The following is a 21,252-nucleotide window of genomic DNA, read 5'->3' on the forward strand; positions in this document are numbered from 1 at the left end:
GATAATCCAGAGCTCTTGGGAGCAGAACCGTAAAGAGAGATCGTGGAGAGAGCTAGGGCCCAGAAGAACTCTCTCAAAGGTACATTTTGACCTGGAAACTTGGGAGGGTGTGAGAAGTGGGGTCTTGGGACTCCCACAGTAAGAAAGGAAGGTCTAGAGCATTGTGGTGCACTAGAAATATAATGTGAGCCACATAAATCATTATAAGTTTTATAGCAAAAGCACTTTTAGAAAGTAAGAAAAAATAAGTGCAATTTATTTAAATAATATGTTTTGGGGAACCCATGGATATGTAAACGATTATCATTTCAACACATAATGAATACAAATTAATGAATACAAATGAATACAAATTAATTATTGAATACAAATTAATGAATAATTGCATAAATTGTATACATTGTATAATTGTATACATTGAAAATTGTATAAATTGTATAATGAATAAATTGAAAAAATTAATGAATACAAATGAATGCAAATTAATGAAATACTTTACTTTTTTTTCCTATACTTTGTCTTCAGAATCAGTAAGTATTTTACACTTACAACATAGAACAATTTGAACTTTCCCATTTCAAATGCTCAAGAACCAGAAGTAGCTGGTGGCTGCCATATTGGTTCTGGAAGGGGAAAGTCAGAGAAAGTAGGGAAGGGGGTCTTGTGGGTGAGATCCTTTCTCTGTTAATAAACTAAAGAAATGGGTTAAACCAGATTATGTCAATGATGTAATGCTAAGGAAGGTTGCCTGAATCCCAAATTTAGGGAAGAAACTGAAAAAAAGGGAACAAGTTACCTGTTAAGAGACTGAGTGAATTACTTATTAAATTCTTGGTAGTGGATTAAAATCTTCGTAGTTCTACCAATTTTTGCACCGTTTCTCCAAGGTAAGGCGTACTCTCCCTATTTTAGGAAAAAGAAAGTTGAGATTCAAAAAGAGCTTACTGAGATCCTGTTGCTTCTCACTCCAAAGGCAGCCTAATATGTAATAGAAGAGGTGTGTGTGCGCACTTAGAGGTGGAGGGAAGTCTTACACTGAAGTTCTGTTTCAGATCTGGGATCATTTGCTGCTGAGAAGCAGAAGGACTCATTATTTTGAAGCTACACTATACTCCAGTGACTTTACAGCCCCATGTGTCCCTGTAATTATCACAATGGCTTCTATAGTTGAGATTTTATTTCCATTAAACAGATAGGAATATTGGCTCGGAGTTCAGAGGGTGAAATGACCTTCCCAAGGCCACCCAGTTGAAACATAGGAGAGTAGGATTTGAATCCTGGTTGATCGGGTGCTATTATCTTCTCACCGCTCCACTGTGAAATTGTTTTGGCTTAAGAGAACCAGAGGGCAGAGGCTGTGGGCTAAGCTGCCTCTTGGGCACCCTATCAGTGCCTTAATACTACCAGTTGTGGCTGCCATTATTTTCCATGTTGGGTGGAAGTATTGGTGCCAATATCTTATCTCTAGCTGTTTGAAGACAGCTATCATATCTGGTTTCTCTTGGTACCCACCACATTTCCTCATAGGTGACAGGGTTCTTGAATACTCATTGGATGGGTGGTGGACTGATGGAAGATTAAAGAATGAAGGGAAGGATGGGTGGATAGAAGAATGGATGAATGGTGAAAGAATGGATGAACGGAAGGATGGATGAGGAGTGGATGAATAAATCGAAGGATGAATGAAAGGATTTATCTCTGATTTTTGAGGGCAGAAATCATGTGTGGTTCCTCTTGGTACTTGACACAGTTTCTTATGGATGGTGGGGTTCTTAAATACTTATTGGATGAATGACTGATGGATGGATAATAAGAGGATGGATTGAATGAATAATGAATAAATAGAAGGATAAATGAATGGATAGATGAGTGGATAGATGGCTGGTGAAAGATGGACAAAAGGATGGGAGAATTGATCCATGGATGGCAGAATTGGTGGAAAGATGAATGGGTGGATGAATTGATGGGTGGATGAATGGATGATGGAAGAAGATAGATGAAAAGATGGATAGATGGAGGAATGGATGGAAGAATGGTGGAAGGATACATGGGTGGATGGGTGGATGGATGGATGATGACAGAAGGGTTGGTAAAAGGATGGCTGATGGATGGACGGATGCATGAGGGAATATTAACAATGTAGAGTATCATTAAGCCGGAAAAAATTTCTCAGAAGGTAATATTTTCAGGAAAGTTTGAAAGCCAATAAATAACAAAAGTAAAAGAAGAGAATTAGAACATTCTCAAGATGTTTGCTTAATTAATTTATTACTGCAGGTCTAGCATGGTGAATGAATGTCATCATCATCATCATCATCATCAATGGCCAACGTTTATTGTGAATTATCTCTATAGCACACATTGTCTTAAGCATTTTGTATCTTTCATCTAATTTAATCCTCCCAACAACTCTATGAAGTAGATCTAGTTATTAGCATCCCCGTTGTATAGAGGGGTAAGCTGTGAAGTACCTTATTAAATGTCACTCTGCTAGGCACCAGTGAAATATCCACACAGGCTTTTAATGACTGGAAAGCCAGCGGAATTAGAATGCCAACATCAGGAGGCCCCTGCCACCATGCTTTGCTCTATAGATGTTCAATAAATTTGGTAAGTCAATAACTACCCCATAAAATTAATCCATTCCTAAGACAGCCATCTCATTGTTGTAGATTTTTTATTTTGTGATTTTAAACTGCCCCCTGTTGCTTCACCCAGGATGTTCTATCTTTTTTAAAAAACGTTTTAACTCTGCATGTTTTTGTGTGAGCATATGTGCATGCATATACCTGTGTATGTGCACATATGATGTGTGTATATTATGTATACATATATACACATCTATAATGTAAACAGGCATGTGCACATATATGTATATACACATTATGTATGTGCATAGATATATATGTATAATTACTGTTTTTAAAATGTATTGATACACAATAATTGTATATATCTATTGAGGTACATGTGATTTTTGTTTTCCATTATTTATTTATTTAATAGACATGGGGTCTCACTATGTTGTCCAGGCTGGTCTCAAACTCCTGGTCTCAAGTAATCCTCCCACCTCAGCCTCCCAAAGTGCTGGGATTACAGGTGTGAGCCACTGATGTGATATTTTGATACATGTGTATAGTGTGTAATGATCAAATCAGGGTATTTAGGATATCCATTACTTCCAACATTTATCATTTCTTTGTGTTGGGAATATTGCAACTCTTACTTTCTTGGTATGTACATAATTAAATTGTTTTTAATGATGTAAGTCACACATCTGTGACACAAACTTAAATCGAAAGAAGTCTCTTATTTACCCCTGGTTCCCACTTCCAGAGGTGATTGATATCAGTGGCTTCTCACAGGCCCGCTCAGGAAAACGCTCTGTGCATGTATGTGCATGGGGAACACAGATGCATTGGATGAATGATTGATGGATGGATGATAAGAGAATGGATTGAATGAATCATGAATAAATAGAAGGATAAATGAATGGATAGATGAGTGGATAAGTGTCTTGCTGAGAACTACAAGGCTCTAAGTGACTTAGGTTTTCGAGTGTCACCGTCTTTTCGTTCCTCTGCACTTATCCCAAAATTGGTAGTCAGCAGCTTCCAGTAAAATCTCAGGGATGGCCTGAGTGCAGTGGCTCATGCCTGCAATCCCAGCACTCGGGAGGCTGAGGCAGGAGAATCGCTTGAACCAGGGAGGCGGAGGTTGCAGTGAGCTAAGATTGTGCCACTGCACTCCAGCTTGGGACGCAGAGCAAGACTTCATCTCAAAAAAAAAAAAAAAAAAAAAAAAAAAAATCTAGCGTGTATGCTGTCTCCATAAATAGTAATGAAAATATCTGGCTTGTGTGCCCCCTCTGACATTTACACAGTGCTTTCCAGCATCTGCTGAATGTATAAGATCCCAAGGTGCCGGGCGCGGTGGCTCAAGCCTGTAATCCCAGCACTTTGGGAGGCCGAGACGGGCGGATCACGAGGTCAGAAGATCGAGACCATCCTGGCAAACATGGTGAAACCCCGTCTCTACTAAAAAATACAAAAAACTAGCTGGTCGAGGTGGCGGGCGCCTGTAGTCCCAGCTACTTGGGAGGCTGAGGCAGGAGAATGGCGTAAACCCGGGAGGCGGAGCTTGCAATGAGCTGAGATCCGGCCACTGCACTCCAGCCTGGGCGACTGAGCGAAACTCCGTCTCAAAAAAAAAAAAAAAAAAAAAAAAAGATCCCAAGGTAGAGTTTATTCTCCCTCATTTGATGATTGGAAAAACTACCCCCACATTTGCCTGTGGTTTGACTCCAAAACTACAACAACCCTTTATCCGACCAGCCAAGAAACAGTGGCAAGTGGCAGGATGCTGGTCCCAACAACCCCAGGGCTCAGGACAGAGGGTTCTCCAAGCATCTGAACCTGCCAGTGCCCAAGGCGTAACTTGGTCCTCACCTGGATGTTCCAGACGTGGGTGTCTGGCTATTAGGGTTTGTTTTCCAGTTGAATAATTATTTTGAACAGCCCTAAAATATTTTCTATTAATATCCATAACTTGGTCTGTGCAGAGTCATTAACATTCCAGACCATCTGTTGCTACCAATTCTTCGAATTTGCATGAAACTCTTTATTGCACAAGGAAGCAAGCCATGTAAATAGCTGGGGATGGAGGGATCATCCCGGGCAAAGAGAAGAACGAGTGCGAAGGCCTTGAGGTGGCTTCTGCAGGAAACAACTAAAAGGCAGATAGAGGAAGGAGAAGGAAGATAAGAAATGAGCTTTGAGGGAAGGCATGGTATGGACTATGGATTGTATTCTAAAGGTGATGGAGGATTTTGAATTAATAAACGCCACCCCTCCTCACTTTTTTTTTTTTTTTTTTTTTTTGAGACAGAGTCTTGCTCTGTCGCCCAGGCTGGCATGCAATGGTGCGATTTTGGCTCACTGCAACCTCCACCTCCTGGGTTCAAGTGATTCTCCTGCCTCAGCCTGCCAAGTAGCTGGGACTACAGGCACCCACCACCACGCCCAGTTAATTTTTTTTTTTTTTTTTGTATTTTTATTAGAGATGGGATTTTGCCATGTTGGCCAGGCTGGTGTCAAACTCCTGACCTCAAGCGATCCGCCCATCTCAGCTTCCCAAAATGCTCGGATTACAGGCGTGAGCCACTGTGCCTGGTTCACACCTCCTCACTTTAATCCCTTCTGTGGCTTCTGGTTGCTTCTATTCTATTCTATTCTATTCTATTCTATTCTATTCTATTCTATATATTTTTTTGAGACAGAGCCTTGCTCTGTTACCCAGGCTGGAGTGCAGTGGTATGATCTTGGCTCACAGCAACCTCTGCCTCCTGGGTTCAAGCGAGTCTCATGGCTCAGCATCCGAGTAGCTGGAATTACAGGCACCCACCACCATGCGGAGGGAATTTTTGTATTTTTAGTAGAGATGAGGTTTTACCATGTTGACCAGGCTGGTCTTGAACGCCTCACCTCAGGTGATCTGCCTGCCTTGGCCTCCCAAGGTGCTGGGATTACAGGCATGAGCCACTGCACCTGGCCTTCAGGTTGCATTTAGAATCTGAGGGAGAGGCCAGGCGCGGTGGCTCAAGCCTGTAATCCCAGCACTTTGGGAGGCCGAGACGGGCGGATCACGAGGTCAGGAGATCGAGACCATCCTGGCTAACATGGTGAAACCCCATCTCTAATAAAAAATGCAAAAAAGTAGCCAGGCGACGTGGCGGGCGCCTGTAGTCCCAGCTACTTGGGAGGCTGGGGCAGGAAAATGGCATAAACTAGGGAGGAGGAGTTTGCAGTGAGCTGAGATTAGGCCACTGCACTCCAGCCTGGGCGACAGAGCAAGACTCCATCTCAAAAAAAAAAAATCTTAGGGAGGCACTACAGGGTCCGGTCCCACCCACATCACCATGCATCTCTGTGACCTTGCTCCTCCTCACTTTTTGCAGAGACGAGGTGTCACTGTGTGGCCCAGGCTGGTCTCAAACTCCTAAGCTTAAGCCATCCTCCTGCTCAGCTTCCCAAAACACTGGGATTATAGGCATGAGCCACTGTGCCCAGCCTGGGCCCTAGCCATGTGGGTCCCACTTTTCCTTGAGCACATCTAGCTTTTTTCATCTCAGGCCCTTTCCACATCGGCTTCTCTGGCCTGGATGCATCCCCCACCCGCATACCTCCAGCTCCTCTCCTGTCTCCCTCCTCCATCTGTTCCTCCAGGTGTCAGCTTACCTGTCATGTCTCAGAGGACCCTCCCCTGACCTCTCAATCAAAAGTGACCTTGTCCTAGTTATTCCTGAGACTCGTCCACAGCAATGATCACAGCAAATAGTTGTATTTGTTTCTGGTTTCTTCACCTCGTGTCTCTCTCCTTGGTAGACTCTCAGCCCCACGAAGGAAGGGACTATGCCTGCTTTACCCACTGCTGCATACTCACTGTGTAGCCCTGGCCCCACATCTTGTAAATGCTCAATAAATACGCATTCCTGAGTGGATGCATAAAGCAGGCATCAGGAAAGAGCCCGTACTGGGCACAGTGGCTCATGCCTCTAATCCCAGTGCTTTGGGAGGCTGAGCAGGAGGACGGCTTGGGCTCAGGAGTCTGAGACCAGCCTGGGCAACATAGTGAGACCTCATCTCTACAAACAATAATCATAGTTTAAAAATTAACTGGGTGTGGTGATGCGTGCCTGTAGTCCCAGCTACTTGGGAGGCTGAGGTGGGAGCATCACTTGAGCTGGGAGATGGAGGCTGTAGTGAGTCATGATGGCACCACTGCACTGCAGCCTGGGTGACAGAGCAAGACCCTGTGTAAAAAAAAAAAAAAAAGAAAGAAAGAAAGAAAAAGAGAAAAAGAGCTCAGCTTTGTAGAGGAGAGAGGCTGGAGGCTGCATATCCGTGAGGGAACAGGATAACAGTTGAATAGTTGAGAAGAGAGATGAAAAAGACCTTCGTTTAGTCTGTAACAGCAGAGGCAGGAAAAGCGGATAGATTTGAGAGCTTCAGAAAAGTGAAGCCAACTGACTGATAGAACACAGCAAGAGACAGGGACAGCAGATCTGCACTGGGGTCTACAACCCAGGCGGTTGGGAAGAACATAGTGTAATTAAATGAAGTAACATGGGGGAAGGATCACATATTTTGGGCTGTATCTCAAAAGCCAAAGCTTGGAATTTGAGATGTTTGAAGGACATCTAGGTGGACATGTCTGGGAGCCAGTTGAGAATACAGTCCCGGCTCTCAGAGATGAAATAATATTATATGAACAATACCATTTTGGATAATATTTATGAGTTCTTAGCACATGTCTGGTCCTATGTTAAGCCTAGAGGCAGCATTGTACATTACTTAAGAGCTCAATTTCTCTGAACCGAGTCAGATTGTTGGGGTTCACCTGCAAGCTCCCCTACTTACATGATCTGTAACCCTCAGCAAGGTGCTTAAGCTTACTGTGTGCCCCATCTGTGCGTATCTGGGGTGGTAATGGTACTTACCACGCTGGGCTACTTCCTATCTGGATTATCGTGAATTTAGAATGGTGTGCAGCACTCAATGAGTTTTATCTGTTTTTTGTTTTGCTTTGTGTTTTGAGACAGAGCCTTGCTGTGTCGCCCACGCTGGAGTGCCGTGGTGCGATCATAGTGCACTGCAGCCTCGACCTCCTGGGCTCCAGCGATCCTCCCACCTCAGCCTCCTGAGTAGCTGGGACTACAGGCACGCACCACCATACAAGGCTAACTTTTTAAAATTTTTGTAGAGATGAGGTCTTGCTATATTGTCCAGGCTGATCTCAAACTCTCGGCCTCAAACAATCCTCCCATCTTGACCTCCGAAATCTGTTATTTTTTTATGGTTGTCATTAATCGTCATAACAAGGGTGAGCGGTATGCAGGATTAGTGTCCAGCCTCCTGAACAGCTGGGACCACAGGCATACACCACCATACCTGGCTAATTTAAATGAAAATTTTGTAGAGATGAGGTCTCACTATGTTGCCCAGGCTGGTCTTGAACGTCTGGCTTTAAGCGATCCTCTGCCTTGGTCTCCCGAAGTGCTGAGATTACAGGTGTGAGCCACTATGCCTGGTCTATTTTTTAAATCACTGTGGATAGAAAGAAAAATGGCATGTATGATGTCAAATCTAGGAGCTAGTGGGAAGAGGAAGGGGAACTGTGGGATGAAAATTTTTGTCTTCTTTCATTCCAGAGAGAAGAGGGCAGCCGAGATGACCCGATGGTCCAGTTACCTGCTGGGATGGACGACCTTCCTTCTCTGTTTCTATGAGTCAAGTGGAGGTGAGGACACTGAAAACGATGGGGAGGATTTAGAAACTGGAAAAGAATGAATGGGGCAAAGCAAAGATTCCTGGAACCAAGTAGGGAGGAGATGGCTTAGCAAAAATCTCAGAAGAGGCTGGGTGCAGTGGCTCACACCTGTAATCTCAGCACTTTGGGAGGCTGAGGCTGGCAGATCACTTGAGGTCAGGAGTTCCAGAGCAGCCTGGCCAACATGGTGAAAACCTGTCTCTACTAAAAATACAAAAATTAGCCAGGCATGGTGGTAGGTGACTGTAATCCCAGCTACTCAGGAGGCTGAGGCAGGAGAATCACTTGAACCCAGGAGGTGGAGGTTGCAGTTAGCCGAGATTGCGCCACTGTACTCCAGCCTGGGCGACAAGAGCAAAACTCCGTCTCAAGAAAAAAAAAAAAAAAAAAATCTCAGAAGACCTGGGGTTTGGACCTTGGATCTGCCACTTCTTTTCTCTGTACATTTGGTCAAGCCATAACCTCTCTGAAGTCAGTTTCCAGACTGAAGGAAAAATAATGGCATTTATCTCATGGGGTTATTTTGAAGATTAAATAAAATAATGGGCACCAGAATCTTTCATAATGCTCAGCACCTGGAGGGAGGAATGTGAATATGTTGATTAAAAGGCAAGTTATATGATCCCAATGAACTGAACCCTCAGACCCCAACCTGGACACCCTAATTATATATTAATGTATCTCAGAATCTAAACTAATCACTAAAACACTGCAGGTAAGCACAGAAACAGAACAAGAGGAGACCTTGCTTACAGGTCATTCACTCAAGCCTTGGTGAGTCATTTGTCACAATTAGAATCTTTTTCTGCCTGACAGATCATTCTCTTCTGGATAAGGCTCAGGAACCATTTACATATTGATGCACCTTGATCCCACATTCTTTATTCCAGAGATTCCTAACCTGGGGTCACTGAGTGAGGATTAGAGTATATGAAAACTTGAATTTGCATTTTAAAAAAAATGTGTGTATTTATCAGAGTAGTGAGAATAGCTATTGTAAGAAGCAAACTCCAAACTCTCAGCAGCTTAATACAATAACATTTTTTTTTCTTGGTTCTGCAAAGTGCCAGAACCAGGTGCATCCAGTCAGGAAACAATGCTCCACATGGTCATTCAGGGATCAAAGCTTCTTCCGTCCTAGGGACCCACCATCCCCTTGGGTTTCAGAATCTGCTGAGGTTTCTTTGCTTTTAGCTCGTAGACAAGGATCAAGAGAGTCTGGAGGATCTCGGAGGAGAGGGTTTTTTGTTTCTTTGTTTTCTTTTGGCCAGGACAGGAAGTGACATTCATCACTTTCTCCTACTTCCACTGGCTAGAACTGATACAGCTCTTACCTGCAAGCAAGTCTGGGAGATGCAGTGTAGCAGTGCATTTGGGAGGAAAGTAAAACTGATTTTGATGAACACACAGCCATCTCAACCATAAGGGCAAATGAATACTCTCCTAGAGAGAAATTGTGGGTTCTCAAAGAACTGACAAATTCCTAAAAGATTAGGAACTCACAGTTTATTCAGACAAGGAACAATGTAATTGATGGGGTATCTACTTTTCTAGTTATAATCTCAGTTTTGTCATGCCTCCCTGAGACCACACCCACATACTTGTGGTGAAACTCAGTATTCCAAGTTCCCTTTGAGTGTATTTACAGACAAATTTATTTAGTATACACTTACTGAGTGATCTTTAAGTTGCAGGCATTATGTTATGGATCAGAAGTGCAGAAATAAACAAAACCTAGACCCTCCACTCAGAGAGTTCACAGTAATTGGGAGTTATAGACACATAAATGAATTATTTTTTTAAAATTGGCAACTGCATTCATTTATAGTGATTGACTCTGAGTATTATAAGTGTGAGGAAGAGTATTGACCCAGACTGAACCAAATCTTCATGGATGAATAGCAGGGACTAAAGCTGGGAAGAGGGGAAAGACATTCGTGGCAGGGTGAAGGGCAGGAGCAAAATCCCAAAGACGAGAAAGAACATGGAGTAAGGTCAAGGGAATGTTAATCAGGGAGTGAGAACAGGCAGGTCAGCAGGGTCTGGATTATGGAGGATTGTAACTCAGTTAAGAAGATTAGGCCATCTGCTGGATTACTTTGCAGATGGCTAATAGTATTCATTATGCACTGATTCTTACTAACAACTCCCAAAGATAACCTTAATTCCGCCTACAGGGGCGTCTGCCCTCCTCCTCAACACAGTATCCTATATACTCAGTGGTGTTTGTGATTGAGGCAAAGCATTGATAACGACAATAATGATAGTGATGATGACAATGATAATGATGAGGATGATGATGATGATGACGATATGACGATGATGACAACGATGATGATAATGATGACAATAATCGTGACAATGATGACGATGATGATGGTGACAATGACGATGATGATGATAATGATGATGACAATGATGTGATGAGGAGAATAATGATTATAATAACGATGATGATGATGACAATGACAATAATGAGGTTGATGATAATGACACTGATGATGACAATGATGATGATGACAATGACAATGATCATCATCACATGATGATGACAATAATGGGGTTGATGATAATGACACTGATGATGACAATGATGATGATGACAATGATGATCATCGTCACATGATAATGACAATAATGAGGTTGATTATGATGACAATGACAATGATGATAACGATGATCATCATGATGACAATGACAATAATGAGATTAATGATGGTGACAATGACTGATGATGATCATGACAATGACGATGATGATCATTATGATGATGGCAATGACAATAGTGTGGAGAAGGATGATGATGATGGTGATGGTAGTGATGATAATGAAAATGATGATCATAACTAATATTTGTTAAGCAGCAGCCATGCTCCTGGTACTCTTCTAAGCACTTTCCTGATTTAAACTGGTTTACGTTTCACAAAAATAAATACCAAACAGTTCTGAGAAACAGAGGTGAAAAATGCAATGATATTTAAGTACTCCTAATTGCATCACCCCGTTGGTGCGGTTCAGAGATGGAAGTCTGTCTTCTCCACATTCTCCCAACCCATCCCTTGTCCCCATAATGACCTACGTCAGGTTATACAGGACAAGAATCTGATCCACAAGGGCTGTGGTTACCATGTTACAGACCTTGAAGACAGACACCATGTCTTGTCCGTCTATTAGGAGAGGACTAACTATTGTAGCAACACCCAAATGTCAGTGGCTTGACTCAACAGAGGTTCATGTTGAACTCATTCTACAGTCCAATGTGGATGTTCGGTGGGAAAACTTTTTGTTGTAATCCAGAGAACAAGATCCTCTAGTTTGTGGCTCCACTGTCCCCCAGGCCCTCAGTATTCTCTGCTCAGTCCTCAGAGTTTCTCAGCCTTGGCACGATTGCTGTCTGTGGCTGGATAGCTTTGTTCTGGGGAGCTGTCCTGTGCATTGTAGGATGTTTAGCAATATCCCTAGCCTCTAACTGGAGATGTCAGTAGCAGCCACTGGTTCCTTTCCCCTATAAGTTGTAACAACCAAAAATGTCTCTAAACCTTGGCTAATGCCCCCAGGAGGTCATAATTGCTCCTCCTTCTCTATTAAGAACTGCTGCTCTATATTCAGCTGGTTGGCAGAGGAAGAAAATAGCATGGAGGATTGTTTGGGACTTTTTAAAGCCAGGAAATGGTGAGCATAATTTCCACCCATAATCCATTGCACACACACACAAATCGCCCACTGGAGTATCTCACTCATAGTATTCTATCATTATATCTTTGAGGGAGAGAAGGAAGGAGGAAGATAAACGAGATTAGAGCAAGGAGCGAAGCTGTGACTCTGAACTAGCAGATGAGCAAGTTGAGCTCTCATCCCAGTTCTGCTCAAACGAAGCGATCAACTTTCATTAGTCCTTATTGTACGCGGGTTTTCACGTGATGAGGAATCTGGGATAGAATAGCATTTCTTTCTTTTAAAAAATTTACACATCAAAATTCTGCAGAACACCATTTTTGTTTTGGTTTTTTGTTTTGTTTTGTTTTCAGTCAGGATCTCACTCTGTCACCAGGCTGGAGTACAGAGATGCAATCGTGGCTCACTGTGGCTTCAACCTCTCAGGCACAAAGGGTCTTTCTCCCTCAGCCTCCCAAGTAGCTGGGATTACAGGGCACACTACCATGCCTGTCTAATACTGTTTGTTTTTTGTAGAGATGGGGTTTCACTTTGTTGCCCAGGCTGGTCTTGAACTCGTGGCTAGAAGTGATCCACCCACCTCTGCCTCCCAAAGTGCTGGGATTACAGCCATGGGTCATCGTGCCTGGCCAAGAACAGCATTTCTTGATATATTTCAGGGACCATTAGTCTCTAGTGCTATTGAATTGTGAAAAAAAAAAAAAAAAAAAAAAAAAAAGAAGGACAACTCAATATACTGTATACATCAATTCTCATTTTCATATTAACTTTTCTGATGAGTCCTTCATTAAAGAAACCTGTTTAACTTTGTCTCACGTGGCATTTTCCAAACTTATTTTATTCTTTCTGTTGTTTCTTGATCAAGTAACTATTCTAGGTTCTGTGGGTATACTGCACAAAAAAAACCAAAGTTCCTGTACTCATCGAGAAGAATAAGGACATTGAAAGTTGTCCCCTCAATATTTGCCACATCTGGGTGCCACCAGTACTATTATTTACTCAACATTTTTCTTTAAATTTGCTCACTTATCTTCACTTTAAAAAAATTCATTTTAAGAGTTTGGTTAACATCAGTATTATAATATAAAAAAGCACTACCACTTTCCATAAATAGGAAATATGACCAAAAATAAATACTGTACTATGAAAACAAAATCTCATTATTAAATTCTGCTAGGCTATTGTCCGAACAAAGCTTTAAGCCTGAGTCCTGCCCTGTCTCTCTCTCTCTCTCTTTTGTTCTTGTTAAAATGAGAGATTATTAAATATTAGAGATGCGGTAGAGAAATACTAGTATTAAATTGAAGCTTTCTCTTTTGCGTAAGCAGAAGGACTAAAAGGACCACTGGAAAATGATTTTTTTTCCAGTTTATATTTCAAAATTATTTAATGTGTGTCCCTACATAACCTAATGTGGTCTTGTGATCCACCAAAAGTTATTTTGTGTAACGTTATTGGCCTCCGATTTTATGCTCTGAGCAACAGTAGTCTCAGGGAACAACATACCTTGGTTGTCTGGGTTGTGTATGAAACTCTTCCCCAGTGCTCCTGGTTCCATCATGAATTGGATACTCCCTGATATGTCATTAGGAAGTTGGATGCTAAGCCTAGGTGTGTAGCCTTCAGGCCCCCATGAGAACTGTCTCAGTCTGTTTGGGTTGCCACAACAAAATACCACAGGCCAGGCATGGTGGCTCACGCCTGTAATCCCAGTACTGTGGGAGGCCAAGGCGGGAGGATCACCTGAGGTTAGTCTCTACTGCTATTGAATTGTGAAAAAAAAGAAGGACAACTCAATATACTGTATACATCATTTCTCATTTTCATATTAACTTTTCTGATGAGTCCTTCATTAAAGAAATCTGTTTAACTTTGTTTCACGTGGCATTTTCCAAACTTATTTTATTCTTTCTGTTGTTTCTTGAGCAAGTAACTATTCTAGGTTCTGTGGATACACTGCACAAAAAACAAAGTTCCTGTACTCATTGAGAAGAATAAGGACATCGAAAGTTGTCCCCTCAATATTTGCCACATCTGGGTGCCACGAGTACTATTCGAGACCAGCCTGGCCAACATGGCAAAACCTCATGTCTACTAAAAATACAAAAATTAGTCAGGTGTGGTGGGAGGCACCTGTAATCCCAGTTACTCTAGAGGCTGAGGTAGGAGAATCGCTTGAACCCAGGAGATGGAGGTTGCAGTGAGCTGAGACCAGACCACTGCACTCCAGCCTGGGTGACAGAGTGAGACTTCATCTCAAAAAATAAAAAATAAAATAAAAAAGTAAATAAAACAAAATTTAAAAAGTACCATTGACTGAGTAGCTTATAACCAATATAAATTTCTATCTCCCAGTTCTAGAGGCTGAGAAGTCCAAGGGCAAGGCACCAGCAGTTTCAGTTGCTGATGAGGGCCTGCTTCCTGGTTCACAGATGGTGCCTTCTTGCTGTATCCTCACATCATAGAAGGGGCTAGCTACCTCTCTGGGTTCTCTTGTAAGGGTTCTTATCCCAATCATGAAGGCTCTGCCCGTACGACCTAATCACCTTCCAAACGCCCCTTGTACCATGACCGTGGGGGTTAGGATTTTAACATATGAATTTGGCAGGGGGACACAGACATTCAGATCAAAGCAAGAGCCAAACCAAGACTCATCCTTTGCTAATTCATTGTGATTCTTCCCTACTCCCATTTTCTCCTTCTGCCCTTCAGGGATGCACGAGGAATGTGTCTTTCCTTTCACCTACAAGGGATCTGTTTACTTCACTTGCACCAAAATTCATAGCTTATCCCCTTGGTGTGCCACCAGAGCGGTGTACAATGGCCAATGGAAGTACTGCCAGAGTGAAGGTGAGCGGTATCATGTTGTCTCTGCCAGTGGCCTTTGACTAGGGTGGATCACAAAAGAGAATGTGTGACTGTCTATGACATGATCACATTTTTGCAGACGAATTATAATACGTATGCTTGCATAGAAAAAGCTCTGGGATGCCAGACGCTGAATGCTAATAATGGGTAATAATGTTAATAATGATAGTGTTAAAAATGGTGCTCTCTGGATGAGGGTCTTGTGATATTGTAAGACTAGTTGACCCAATAGAACCATCCCATCTTTATGTCTTTCTTAATTTTCTAAATTAATAAGGAAAAAAGAAACAAAGTGTAAGAAAAGGGATTTGAGGCTGGGCGAGGTGGCTCATGCCTGTAATCCCATCAAAACTTAACTACTAATAGCCTACTGTTGACGAGACAGCTTACCAGTAACATAAACTGTCAATTAACACAGATGTTGTATGTCTTATGTATTATATACCATATTCTCATAATAAACTAGAGAAAATAAAATGTTATTAAGAAAATTGTAAAAAGGAGGAAATACATTTGCTCTCCATTAAGTGGGAATGGATCAGCATAAAGGCCATTAGCATCATCTTCATGTTGAGTAGGAGGAGGAAGAGGAAGGTTGGTCTCACCATCTTGGGATGACAGAGGCAGAAATGATGGAGAAGGTGGAAGGGGAGGCAGGAGAGGCAGACACATTCAACAGAACTTTTTTTGAAAAACACCCACGCCCGCTGGGTGCAGTGTCTCACACCTGTAATCCCAGCAATTTGGGAGGCCAAGGTGGGTGGATCACCTGAGGTCAGGAGTTTGAGAGCAGCCTGGCCAACATGGCGACACTCCATCTCTATTAAAAATTAGGAAAAAATAGCTGGGTGTGGGTGGCAGGCACCTGTAATCCCAGCTACTCAGGAGGCTGAGGCAGGAGAATTGCTGGAACCCGAGAGGCAGAGGTTGCAGTGAGCCAAGATCTCGCCATTGCACTCTAGCATGGGCAACAGATTGAGACTCTCTCAAAAAGAAAGAAAGAAAGAAAGAAAGAAAGAGAGAAAGAGAGAAAGAGAAAGAGAGAAAGAGAGAAAGAGAGAAGGAGAGAAAGAGAGAAAGAGAGAAGAAAGAGAGAAAAGAGAGAAAGAGAGAAAGAAGAGAAAGAGAAAGAAGAAAGAAAGAAAGAAAGAAAGAAAGAAAGAAAGAAAGAAAGAAAGAAAGAGAAAGAAAGGAAGAAGAGAAGGAAGGAAGGAAGGAAGGAAGGAAGGAAGGAAGGAAGGAAGGAAGGAAGGAAGGAAGGAAGGAAGGAAGGAAGGAAGGAAGGAAGGAAGGAAGGAAGGAAGGAAGGAAGGAAGGAAGGAAGGAAGGAAGGAAGGAAGGAAGGAAGGAAGGAAGGAAGGAAGGAAGGAAGGAAGGAAGGAAGGAAGGAAGGAAGGAAGGAAGGAAGGAAGGAAGGAAGGAAGGAAGGAAGGAAGGAAGGAAAGGAAGGAAGGAAGGAAGGAAGGAAGGAAAGGAAGGAAGGAAGGAAGGAAGGAAGGAAGGAAGGAAGGAAGGAAGGAAGGAAAGAAGGAAAGAAGGAAGGAAGAAAGAAAAAAGAAACTCACGTATAAGTGGACCCAAGTTCGTGTTGTTCAAGAATCAGATGAATAGGCCATAGGCAAATGCTTGACAAAATAATGCATAAAATCTCTTCTGAACCTTATGTCTGTCCTGTCTTGTGATGGTTGATTGATGATCAAATGACTCTGTCCTGTGAATGACTAGAGGAAGTCGAGCCACTCACGAACTCTGTTCCTAACAGATTACCCACGCTGTATCTTCCCTTTCATCTATCGAGGAAAGGCCTATAACAGCTGCATCTCCCAGGGCAGCTTCTTAGGCAGTCTGTGGTGCTCGGTCACCTCCGTCTTCGATGAGAAACAGCAGTGGAAATTCTGTGAAACGAATGGTGAGCCCCTGTAGCAGGGATGTGTGGTGGGAGGGAGAGTGGACAGCAAGGATCATCTTGAGGGGAGGCCGGGCAAGGTAGAGACCAAAGCAGCAAGGGGGAAGTGCTTACAGGAGCTAAGTATCTGCTCAGAGAGTTCACTATGACAACTGCAGATAGGGGTATCCCGAGGCCATTTGCCCAGTCCCCAATCCAGCATGAAAAGACCCATGTCCTGAGAACTGAAACAATGAGCTGAAGTCCTGATATTGGCTTCTAGTATTTCTGTTTCTAGAACTGACAATAGTGAGATTCACCCATTGACAGATCCAACCTGCCCTTTCTTTCTTTTCCTTCTTTCTTTTCTTTTCTTTCTTTCTTTTTTTCTTTTCTTCTTTCTTTCTCTTTCTTCCTCTCTTCCTTCCTTCCTTCCTTTCCTTCCTTCCTTCCTTCCTTCCTTCCTTCCTTCCTTCCTTCCTTCCTTCCTTCCTTCCTTCCTTCTTTCTTTCTTTCTTTCTTTCTTTCTTTCTTTCTTTCTTTCTTTCTTTCACTTTCTTCCTCTTCTCTCTCTCTCTCTCTCTCTCCCCCCCCCTTCCTTCCTTCCTTCTTTGTTCTTTTTCAGGGTCTTGCTCTGTCACTCAGGCTGGAGTGCACTGGTGTGATCGCGGGTCACTGCAATCTCTGCCTCCCAAGTTCAAATGATTCTCCTGCCTCAGTCTCCTGAGTTGCTGAGACTGCAGGTGCCCGCCACCACACCCAGCTAATTTTTGTATTTTTACTAGGGACAGGGTTTCGTCATGTTGGTCAGGCTGGTCTCGAACTCCTGGCTTCAGGTGGCCCACCCGCCTCGGCCTCCCAAAATGCTAGGATTACAGGCATGAGCCACCATGCAGGGCCCCGACCTGCATTTCAATGCAGCCTAGCATCTTATTAAGTCTACGCACAATCCCAGGTGAATAGTGACCAAAATTCATTCAATGCCCTCTATGTACTACACTGATCTAACAGATTTGTATACAATATCCTGAATCTTTCTATAGCAGCTCTATGAGCTGCTATTCTCCACCACCCATTCAATAAATTGTCCCAGTAAAACTGAGCACTTCCCAGGGTCACAGTCATAGGCTATATTAGAATTAGAGCTTGAGTTCTAGTCCATACGGTTCCAAAGCGCACGCTCTCTCCTTAAGTACTGTTGCTTCCACAGAGACAAAAATCCATGAAGGCACTTATTCCTAGGCATGCTTATTCTTGCATAAAAATCTTAATTCTGTTCTTCCCTTAGCACTCAACAAATCTTAATTCTCTCTAAACCTTAATTTTATTCTAGTCCTAATCATCCACCATTTGCGTTCTTTACTATAAACCAACACTAACCTTAAATCTCACTATAGCAGGCCGGGTGTGGTGGCTCACGCCTGTAATCCAAGCACTGTGGGAGGCCGAGGCAGGTGAATCACCTGAGGTCAGGAGTTCAAGACCCGCCTGGCCAACATGGCGAAACCCCTTCTCTAATAAAAGTACAAAAATTAGTGAAGCATGGGTGGCACATGCCTGTAATCTCCAGGCAGGAGAATCTCTTGAACCCAGGACACGGAGGTTGCAGTGAGCCGAGATCGTACCACCGCACTCCAGCCTGGGTGACAGAGCGAGACTCCATCTAAAAAAATAAAAAATAACGTCTCGAAGTGGGGAGGGAAAACTCAGCATATTGATGGGGTCTTGGGGTCTTGTCTAAGGTGGGTCTCTCAGTGGGGGATGTGATTTGGATTGTGTAAGGATCATGATGTAATAGTTAGGGTTGGTGGTCACAGCAAGGTGAAATGACCAAAGACGGGGTTTCAAAGAGTCTGGAAGAGTAAACAGTGTTTTGACACAGTCTACTGAAAAAGTTGAACGGTCTGATATTTATGTAAATAGCTTTTCTAGAGGCTTCTGGAATGAATAATAAGGCTATTTGCAAGATAAGAATCTTCCGGGACAAGAATTTCCTAGCTTAATAGAGTCAAGGTGATGGCGACCGCAGAACCGTGAAGTCACGTTAATGGAGACAGTAAGCTGTGTGCGAGTTGATAATTTTGGCTCTCACTTATCCATAACATCCAGATAATAACGTCATCCAGAAGTTGCTTGGAGAATCCAATGCTATGTTGCCTTTCACGGGATAAAGCGTGGGACAGTTTTTGTGTCATAAATGGAAGCTCTTTTCAGCTCCTCTTCTTGACCTGTAACCTTTCCATAATCATTTTCAGAGTATGGGGGAAATTCTCTCAGCAAGCCCTGCATCTTCCCCTCCATCTACAGAAACAACGTGGTCTCCGATTGCCTGGAGGATGAAAGCAACAAGCTCTGGTGCCCGACCACAGAGAACATGGATAAGGATGGAAAGTGGAGTTTCTGTGCCGACACCAGTAATCTGGGGATGGGAGTTGGGTGGGTGTGGGTGGATTCTTTCATTCATCTGCTCAACAAACACCTACTGAAACCACATTGTGAGCCAGGCACTGAGTTGGGCGCTGAGGATCTGGTGTTGAATCAGGCAGACAGAGTTCTGGCCTCGTGAATAACGTCAATGGTGTGATATGCCACAGGCTTTAAAATCCAAGAGAAAGGTGCCAAAATGAAATGCTCGAAATGTTAAACACCTAACCGTGATGCAAATACAGAATAAACACATGCTAAGGCTTTTAAAAACCCTAGCGTGAGCCAGGCATGGTGGCTCACGTTGTAATCCCAGAACATTGGGAGGCTGAGATGGAAGGATCACTTGAGGCCAGGAGTTCAAGACCAGTCTGGTCACATAGTGAGACGCTGTCTCTACAAACAAAACAAAACAAAACACAACAAAAATAAATAAATAAATAAATAGCCAAGTGTGGTAGCACGTGCCTGTAGTCCCAGGTACTTGGGAGGCTGAGGCGGGAGGATCACTTGAGCCTGGGAGGTTGAGGCTGCAGTGAGCTATGATCATACCTCTGCACTCCAGCCTGGGTGACAGAGTGAGACCTTGCCTCTAAAATAAATAAATAAGCAAACAAACAGTGAAATCACCCGACAAAAGGCTCACACATTTGGAAAACGTACTAGACTGCCAAACTGCACCTGTTCACAGTAGGAGAGCTGAAATGAACCGGAAGAGCATCCCCTTGTTCCCCTCAGCTGAGAACATGTGTGTTGGGAGATTCAGACTTCCTCTCTCTGTGTGTGTCCACAAATGGCCGCAGAAGCGTCATGAGTGTTGATTTCGTGAGTCATAAAGTTTAGCAAGTAAACACATTTGCACCTGTGGAATCATGAAAGATGAGGACACTGGGATTGGTCCTCTGAGACAAATCCTCTATCCACCAGGTCCTCCTGGTGACCAGCGTTCTCCTTCTCCCTCCTTCCTCCAGCGCCCTCTGTGCTTCCACTCTGCCCTTCTTCCCTATTCCAGTGCCCTGCCCTATCTTCCAGCCTTTCTCAAGTCCTACACTCTGATAGCTTCTGAGCGAAGAAAATACCCAAGGCCCAGTGGAAAGGAAAGGGAAGTCCTTGGGCAAAGAGGAACTATAAGGAGTTATAGGTCTGCACCACTCCAGGCAAGGGGTCAGGCGAATAGCTGTGGGTGGGGATGTGTGTTGTTCCAACAACTCGGGAATTTCCTAAATAAAATAAATTATTTCTCAGCTGGTCATGGGAGAAGATGTGACAGCAAAAATTGAGACCCATTTACCCTCTGTTGCCTCAAGCTGCTGTGGATAGAGGTGTCCAGTTCATATTATTTATGGGGTCATCTTTTGTGAGGACATCATTTATATCCTCATCTTTCACGGATTCCACAGGTGCAAATGTGCCTACTCGCTAAACTTTGTCACTCACGAAATCGATACTCGTGACGCTTCTGCAGTCATCTGTGGACACACAGAGTGAGGAAGTTTGAGTTTGAGTTTCCCAACACACATGTTCTCACCCGAGGGCAGTAAGGGCGTGTTCTTTCGGCTCATTTCAGCTCTTGTAACTGTGAACACAAATTCTTCTTTTGCTTAGGTTTGGGTCAGCATTCTGAGCAGTGCCCAGGCAACACCTTCCTGTGCAGGGTTTACCCAGATTTTAGATTTTAGTTTTTTTTTTTTTTTTTACTTTTTTTATTTTGTTTTATTTTATTTTATTTTTGAGACGGAGTCTCACTCTGTCGCCAGGCTGGAGTGCAATGGTGCAATCTCGGCTCACTGCAGCCTCTGCCTCCCGGGTTCAAGCGATTCTTCTGCCTCAGGCTCCCGAGTAGCTGGGATTACAGGTGCCCGCCACCACACCCAGCTATTTTTTTTGTATTTCTTTTCTTTTAGTAGAGATGGAGTATCTCCATGTTGGCCAGGCTGTTCTCAAATGTCTGACCTCAAGTCATCTGCCCACCTTGGCCTCCCAGAGTGTTGGAATTACAGGCTTGAGCCACCAGAGCCAGCCGCTTTTTATATTTTAAAGACAGGGTCTCCATCTGTCACCCAGGCTGTAGT

At 43.3% G+C, this 21,252-nt stretch overlaps 2 protein-coding genes across 2 annotated transcripts in view; one reads left to right on the top strand and one right to left on the bottom strand.

The window, feature by feature from the left end:
• ELSPBP1 (epididymal sperm binding protein 1) overlaps nucleotides 1–21,252 on the top strand; it is a 23,516-nt gene continuing 2,264 nt past the window's right edge. The window contains exons 1-5 of the mRNA XM_050772371.1: nucleotides 1–79; nucleotides 8,210–8,298; nucleotides 14,716–14,853; nucleotides 16,634–16,780; nucleotides 19,012–19,170. Of these exons, the coding sequence (XP_050628328.1) occupies nucleotides 8,229–8,298; nucleotides 14,716–14,853; nucleotides 16,634–16,780; nucleotides 19,012–19,170 (514 nt within the window). The 5' untranslated portion in view covers nucleotides 1–79; nucleotides 8,210–8,228. The remainder of the gene's footprint in view (nucleotides 80–8,209; nucleotides 8,299–14,715; nucleotides 14,854–16,633; nucleotides 16,781–19,011; nucleotides 19,171–21,252) is intronic.
• CABP5 (calcium binding protein 5) overlaps nucleotides 18,163–21,252 on the bottom strand; it is a 23,634-nt gene continuing 20,544 nt past the window's right edge. The window contains exon 10 of the mRNA XM_050772373.1: nucleotides 18,163–19,576. The gene's annotated coding sequence lies outside the window, so the exon portion shown is untranslated. The remainder of the gene's footprint in view (nucleotides 19,577–21,252) is intronic.

Source organism: Macaca thibetana, chromosome 19 (genome assembly GCF_024542745.1).
Source record: "Macaca thibetana thibetana isolate TM-01 chromosome 19, ASM2454274v1, whole genome shotgun sequence".
Taxonomy (NCBI): Eukaryota; Metazoa; Chordata; class Mammalia; order Primates; family Cercopithecidae; genus Macaca; species Macaca thibetana.